The 8,089-nt window shown below is 35.7% G+C and overlaps 1 protein-coding gene across 2 annotated transcripts; it reads right to left on the bottom strand.

Moving 5' to 3' along the window:
• Positions 1 to 2,252: 2,252 nt before the first annotated feature.
• LOC122444094 (olfactory receptor 4F3/4F16/4F29-like) lies at positions 2,253 to 7,867 on the bottom strand. 2 transcript variants are annotated; one of them, XM_043472896.1, is made up of 2 exons: positions 6,952 to 7,858; positions 2,253 to 2,436 (listed from the first exon to the last, which is right to left on the bottom strand). In XM_043472896.1, exons 1-2 carry the CDS (start codon positions 7,856 to 7,858, stop codon positions 2,330 to 2,332), a joined length of 1,014 nt encoding a protein of 337 aa, XP_043328831.1. In that variant the 3' UTR covers positions 2,253 to 2,329. The 2 variants fall into 2 exon arrangements, with proteins under 2 accessions (XP_043328831.1, XP_043328832.1); XM_043472897.1 differs by lacking the exon at positions 2,253 to 2,436 and having other exon boundaries at positions 6,920 to 7,867.
• Between the last annotated feature and the right edge of the window lie 222 nt (positions 7,868 to 8,089).

The raw sequence follows: 8,089 nt of genomic DNA on the forward strand, positions 1-8,089 counted from the left end.
AATCAAGAACCAAACATGAAAACTGAGAACTAATGAAGGGAGTAGAGAAATATTGTGACAGTGAAGAGAGTGGGATGATAAAGGGAAGAAATAAAAGACATTGAGATACCAGTTGACATATGTTTTCTGCTTTGGAAACAAGTGGTTTAGGGCCAGTGTATCATAGGCACACATTATAAATATCAAATGGGTTCATTAAGGAATTAATCATATAATAAATCAGAGATTTATAATTTCAGAGATTCTACATGCCACTCTGTTGTAACACATACCAGCAATGCTCAGCAGCTGGAAATCAACCAAAAAGAACTTTAACTATTAGGATCAAAAGACAGAGAAATAAAATTGCAGGCAAAACAGGAGGTTACAAAGGGCTGAAACATTTCTAGTCATTATATAGTACAACAAGATAGTCAGACTGACAATAAATCACAGGCCAGAAAGAAAAGCACAGGATACCAAAAAAATAAAAAATTCAACATAAAGACAAACACTTGAGATACTTAGAAAAGAAGATGAGTGTTCCCTGATATTCTTCTACAGATTTATGCTCATTCTTTGAAGGCTTGTGTGCACTTCCCCTTACTCATACCCTCAACTGTCCATATGCATGACTCTTCTTCATGGGCCTGATGCCTGCTCTATCCTCTTTCTCTAGTGCCGGCAGAAAACTTCCACAGAAGGTTAACATCACAGCGAGCTGCAGAAAAACTCAGTTTTTGCATTCCTGGAATACAAAAAATTTGGCCAGTAGCAACTTATTCACTACTGATTTTATTTTTCCCCACCTACCTGTTTTGTCAAGGGAACTAAGAGAACACCATCATTAAAGATTCAGACAGATATACTTCTCCCAAAATCAATCAGATCCTATGCAGGATCATTACAGACACACACATAAATAGCTGTATAAAGCAGTCAGAGCAACAGCTAATTACAACCCTAAGGGGTAGTGACCAAGTGATGCTGTGGAGATCTGGGACTGCTAAAGTGAACTCTGTTGGCCTGGGGGATTATTACCTATAGTCGTTTTGGTTTTCCCACTGTAGCCAGGCAAAGAAGTTATTAATGAGGAAAAATGAGAAACATTCAGGTTTCTTATGACAAAGGTACCACTGAACATGTTTTAGAGCTATTTTAAACTTTATGATGATTAAAGGTAAGTGCCAGAGCAGCATTTTTAAATTGTCCTTTAAAATGTTTAATCGTCTAATCATTTCTATGTTGATATTACAATAATATTCAACTTAAACACCAAATATATAAGAATATCTGCAAATCAATGTAATACACCACATTAACAAATTGAAAGAAAAAACCATATGATTATCTCAACAGATGCAGAAAAAGCCTTTGACAAAGTTCAACATCCATTTATGATAAAAACTCTCCTGAAAGAAGGAATAGAAGGACCATACCTCAACATAATCAAAGCTATATATGACAAACCCACAGCAAACATTATCTTCAATGGTGGAAAATTGAAAGCATTTCCCCTGAAGTCAGGAACAAGGCAAGGGTGCCAACTCTCACCACTACTATTCAACATAGTTTTGGAAGTTTTGCCCACAGCAATCAGAGCAGAAAAAGAAGTAAAAGGAATCCAGATAGGAAAAGAAGTAAAACTCACTGTTTGCAGATGACATGATCCTCTACATAGAAAACCCTAAAGACTCTACCAGAAAATTACTACAGCTAATCAATGAATATAGTAAAGTTGCAGGATATAAAATTAACACACAGAAATCCCTTGCATTTCTATACACTAACAATGAGACAACAGAAAGAGAAATTAAGGAAACAATACCATTCACCGTTGCAACGAAAAGAATAAAATGCTTAGGAATAAATCAACCTAAAGAAACAAAAGACCTATATATAGTAAACTATAAAACACTGGTGAAAGAAATCAAAGAGGACACAAATAGATGGAGAAATATACCGCGTTCGTGGATTGGAAGAATCAATATTGTCAAAATGAGTATACTACCCAAAGCAATCTATAGATTCAATGCAATCCCTATCAAGCTACCAATGGTATTTTTCACAGAACTAGACCAAAGAATTTCACAATTTGTATGGAAACACAAAAAACCTCGAAGAGCCAAAGCAATCTTGAGAAAGAAGAATGGAACTGGAGGAATCAACCTACCTGACTTCAGGCTTTACTACAAAGCCACAATCATCGAGACAGTATGGTACTGGCACAAAGACAGAAACATAGATCAATGGAACAAAATAGAAAGCCCAGAGATAAATCCACATACCTATGGACACCTTATCTTCAACAAAGGAGGCAAGAATATACAATGCAAAAAAGACAACCTCTTTAACAAGTGGTGCCGGGAAAACTGGTCCACCATTGTAAAAGAAAGAAACTAGAACACTTTCTAACACCACACACAAAAATAAGCTCAAAATGGATGAAAGATCTAAATGTAAGATCAGAAACTATAAAACTCCTCGAGGAGAGCACAGGCAAAACGCTCTCTGACATAAATCACAGCAAGATCCTCTATGACCCACCTCCCAGAATATTGGAAATAAAAGCAAAAATAAACAAATGGGACCTAATGAAACTAAAAGCTTTTGCACAACAAAGGAAACTGTAAGTAAGGTGAAAAGACAGCCCTCAGATTGGGAGAAAATAATAGCAAATGAAGAAACAGACAAAGGATTAATCTCAAAAATATACAAGCAACTCCTGCAGCTCAAATCCAGAAAAATAAACAACCCAATCAAAAAATGAGCCAAAGATCTAAACAGACATTTCTCCAAAGAAGACATACAGATGGCTAACAAACACATAAAAAGATGCTCCACGTCACTCATTATCAGAGAAATGCAAATCAAAACCACAAACAGGTACCATTACATGCCAGTCAGGATGGCTGCTATCCAAAAGTCTACAAGCAATAAATGCTGGAGAGGGTGTGGAGAAAAGGAAACCCTCTTACACTGTTGGTGGGAATGCAAACTAGTAGAGCCACTATGGAGAACAGTGTGGAGATTCCTTAAAAAACTGGAAATAGAACTGCCATATGACCCAGCAATCCCACTCCTGCGCATACATACCAAGGAAACCAGAACTGAAAGAGACACATGTACCCCAATGTTCATTGTAGCACTGTTTATAATAGCCAGGACATGGAAGCAACCTAGATGTCCATCAGCAAATGAATGGATAAGAAAGCTGTGGTCCATATACACAATGGAATATTACTCAGCCATTAAAAAGAATACATTTGAATCAGTTGTAATGAGGTGGGTGAAACTGGAGCCTATTATACAGAGTGAAGTAAGCCAGAAAGAAAAACACCAATACAGTATACTAATGCATATATATGGAATTTAGAAAGATGGCAACAATAACCCTGTATGCAAGACAGCAAGAGAGACACAGATGTACTGAACAGACTTTTGGACTCTGTGGGAGAGGGCGAGGGTGGGATTATATGGGAGAATGACATTGAAACATGTAAATTATCATACATGAAACTAATCACCAGTCCAGGTTCAATACATGATACAGGATGCTCGGGGCTGGTGCACTGGGATGACCCAGAGGGATGGGATGGGGAGGGAGTTGGGAGGGGGCTTCACGATGGGGAACACATGTACACTCATGGCAGATTCAAGTCAATGTATGGCAAAACCAATACAATGTTGTAAAGTAAAATAAATAAATAATTTTTTTAAATTTTATTTTGGCTATTATGGTTCCTTTGCATTTCCATAAAGATTTTTAAATCTGTTTGTTGATATCTTTAAAAATCTGATGGTGTTTTGATTGGGACTTTGTTGAGTCTATGGATGACTTTGGCAAAAACTGACATAGGAATAATATGAGTGTTTCAATTTATGATTTGTGATGTGCTTAGTCACTCAGTCGTGTCCAACTCTTTGTGACCCCATGGACTGTAGCCTGCCAGGGTCCTCTGTCCATGGAGATTCTCCAGGCAACAATACTGCAGTGGGTTGCCATGCCCTCCTCCAGAGAATCTTTCCAACCCAGGGATCAAACCCAGGTCTCCTGCATTGAAGGCAGATTCTTTACCATCTGAGCCACCTTATCTCTTCTTTGATTGATTGCATCAATGTTTTGTAATTATCAGCATACACTTGTTATATCTATAGTGAGGTATTCCATGTTTATAAGTGCTATCATAAGTGGCATCTTTAAAATAAATATTTTGTTTTCAACTGTTCATCTCCAGTATGTAGAAATACAACTGAATTTTATATATTGACATGAATCATGTGGCCTTACTGAACTCACTTCAATTTTTGAAGCTTGTTTTACACATTCATTAGAATTTACTATATAGAAAATCTTATCTTTAGTGCATGGAGACAATTTTATTTCTTCTTTTCTAAACTGCATGTCTCTTCTTCTCTTGCCTTATTCAACTGGCTGGGACATATGTGATTATAAGTAGGAGTGGTGAAGATGCACATCTTCGCCTTGTTCCCAGTCTTAGACTGAAAACATTCAGTCTTTCACCAATGAGTGTAATGTTAGCTGTAAGATTTTGTTGATATTCTTAATCAGAGTAAGGAAATTCCTTTTTTTCCTTTATTAAGAAACATGAATAGTCATTTAGTTGCTAGGTCGTGTCTGACTCTTGAGACCCCATGGACAGTAGCCCCCCAGGTTCCTCTGTCCACGGGACTTCCCAGGCAAGAATACTGGTGTGGGTTGCCATTTCCTTCTCCAAGGCATCTTCCTGACCCAGGGAGTGAACTCAGGTCTCCTGCACTGCAGGTGGCTTCTTTACTGACTGAGCCACCAGGGAAGACCCTGGGTATTTAATGTTGTCATGTTTTTTTCTACATCTATTAAGACAAGCATGTAGTTTTAAATCTTTTTTTCTGTCAATTGATACTGAACTCTTCAGCCTGCCTTTCATTCCTTGACTAAACCCCACTTAGTTATGATGTATTTATCACACCTATATATATCCCATCTTGATTGTCAAATACTTTGTTGAGCATTTTGATGTCTCTTTTATGGTGGATATTGGTCTGTAGTTTTTTGTTTTGCTTTGTTTCTTGTAGTGTATTTTTTTTATATCAGAGCAATGTTGATCTCAGAAACCAAGTTGGGAAGTTCCCTCCCTGTGATTTTCTCGAAAAATTTGTGTAAAATTGATATTATCTCTTCCATAATGTCTGACAGAAATTGCCAGTAAAATTTTTCTGGATTTAGAGATTTTGGAGGAAGGTTTAAGCTAGTAATTCAATTTCCTTAGCTAATATAAGACTATTCAAGTTGTTTGTTTATTCTTGAATCAACTCGTATATTTCATACTTTCTAAGAATTAAAATGTTTCATTAGAATTAAAGGTATGGGCATAAGTTACTTATAATATCTTATGATTATTCTCTTGATGTGTCTAGAGTATAGTGAGATCACATTTTCCCATTCTAATAATGACACTATAGTCTTCTCAGCAATCTTTCAATTGTATTGATATTTCTCAAAAATTTCTTTTTGGTTTCAATGTTATTTCTTTATAGATTTTTCTATTTTCAAGAAGTTTTTTTTTTCTATTATCATTATTGCTTCCTTTATTCTCTTTATTTGTATTTAACTTTCTCTTATCATCCTAAAGTGAAATATTAGAGTATTGGTTTAATAATTCTTTTATTTTTTAATATTAGCTTTTAATTGTATAAACTTTTTAAACACTGCTCTGGCTGAATTCCACCAATTTTGATATTGTATTTTCATCTCCATTCAACTCACATACTTTGTAATTTCCCTTATCACTTTCTTCACGACCTATGTCTTATTTGAAGTATACAGTTTAATTTCCAATTATTAGGAGATTTTTCAGATAGCCTTCAATTTATTTTTAGTTTAATTATATTACTTTCAGAGAATTCTTTGTGTAATTTTAATTATTTTAACTTGGTACATCTGCTTTACTGTCCAGAATATGTTCTGTCTTCAAGAATATTTCATGTGCACTTGAGAAAAGAGTATACATTTTGCTGTTGTCAGGTAGGTTGTTCTACAAATGATTACTGGATCAAATTGGTTGATAGCATTATATAGGTTTCCTGTGTTCTAACTGATATAACTACTTCCATTTTCTTTTGATTAGCACTACATGGTATAATTTCCACTCTTCTACATATAACATATATATACATATATGTTATGTATATGTTATATATATATCATATTTATGATATGTATATGTATATATATATATCATATTTAAAGTGAGTTTCTTGTACACAGCATATGTTTAGGGTTTTTTCCCTAATTTGATAATACTTGTCTTCAATTAGTATGCAGACCTTTATTTTTAATGAGATTATTAAAATGGTCATTTAGCTTTACCCTTTTATCATTTATTTTATGTTTGTCCCAGCTTTCATTCTTTTCTTTACCCTTTCTTGTTTCCTTTTCAGATTATTTATGTATTTTTTATGATTTGACTTAAATGTCTGTATCAACTTTTGCATTATATCTCTTTGTTGTTATTGCTGTTGATACTGTTCAGTGAGTCTCAGGAGACTGTAATACTCATATCCATCTTTTCAAAGTCTACTTAGATTTAATGGCAAATGAATAACTAGCATATTAGTTACCTCAAGAGGCAGATGGTGAGCAAATACATGGATATATTGAAATAATAATAAATTTATAATCACAAGAGAAAAGAGAAGCAAAGATCTAGCTAGAAAGAAATGATTATAATTAGTACACATATGTGCAATTACATATAAATCAACATAAGTTTTCAATTAAGGTTTATTTGTTTAAATTTTCATTATTTTTAAGGAAGAGGAGCATCCTTAAAGAGTGTGGTAATACTCAAATTAATCTCTAATGAACAAAATAAAGCTAATTCTAAAATTCCAGATACAGGTGACATGATCAGGATAAAAATCCTTCTAACACTATTTATGAAATCTTTCTAAAAATCATGAGTGGTCTGAAAGCTCTCTTCATTGCTATCTTCATCTCTTTATTCCTGAATGTGTAGATGACTGGATTTAAAAAAGGAGTGAGAACAGCATCAAAAAGAGCAAGAAACTTGTCCATTCGGGAGTTGGGGTGTGGCCATGTATAGACAAACATGGTTGGACCAAAGAACAAAATAACCACAGTGATGTGAGCTGACAAAGTGGAGAGGGCCTTGGATAAACCACCTGAGGAGCGTTTCCAAACAGTTAACAGGATGAAGATGTAGGAGATGAGGAGTATAAAGAAGGAACTAACACAGATAAACCCACTATTGACAGTGACCATGAACTGAAGTCTGTAAGTATCTGTACAGGCAAGTCTGAGGAGCCGAGGGAGATCACAGTAAAAGCTGTCCAATACATTAGGACCACAGAAGGGCAAATTAACAATAAATGCTAGTTGGAACAGTGAGTGGCTGACACCAAGGGCCCAGGCAGCAGCCAAAAACAAAATGCACATCCTTGGGCTCATGATGCTCAGATAGTGGAGAGGCTTACATATGGCAACATATCTGTCAAAGGCCATGGCGATGAGCAGCACCATCTCCACCCCACCAATGACATGGATGAAGAAGATCTGAGCAATGCAGCCTCCAAAGAAAATGATTTTATGCATTCTGAAAAGGTCACAGATCATCTTGGGAGAAGAAACAGAGCAGGCTCCCAAGTCAATGAAGGAGAGGTTGGCCAGTAGGAAGTACATGGGGGAATGTAAGTGAGGATCAGTGGTCACAGAAAACACAATGAGGATGTTCCCAGTCATGCTTGCCACATAGAGCACAGAGGAAAAGACCAGGAGGAGCAGCTGGATCCCCCATGAGTGAGTGAGTCCCAGAAACACAAACTCAGACACCACCGAGTGATTCCCTCCATCCATCGATCCAGCCAACAGGGCTGCTGCTGAAATACTGATAACTAAGAAAATATGAAAGAAGTTATTATTATTAGGGATAAGAGTGGCATTAATTACAGGTATACCTCAGAGATAAGATGGGTTCAGTTGCAGACCACTGCAATAAAATGAATATTACAGAAAATCAAGTCACATGAATTTTTTAGTTTCCTAGTGCATATGAAAGCTTTGTTAAAATATATTGTAGTCTATTAA

This window comes from Cervus canadensis, chromosome 6 (assembly GCF_019320065.1).
Source record: "Cervus canadensis isolate Bull #8, Minnesota chromosome 6, ASM1932006v1, whole genome shotgun sequence".
Taxonomy (NCBI): Eukaryota; Metazoa; Chordata; class Mammalia; order Artiodactyla; family Cervidae; genus Cervus; species Cervus canadensis.

What these genes read in the sequence shown, in the direction of transcription:
- LOC122444094 (XM_043472896.1), bottom strand. Translation starts at nt 7,858, where the DNA reads ATGGATGGAGGGAATCACTCGGTGGTGTCTGAGTTTGTGTTTCTGGGA. An exon ending in AGCAATGAAGAGAGCTTTCA is followed by an intron (nt 2,437 to 6,951) that starts GACCACTCATGA and finishes CTGATCTTACAT; the next exon opens with TTAGATCTTTCATCCATTTT.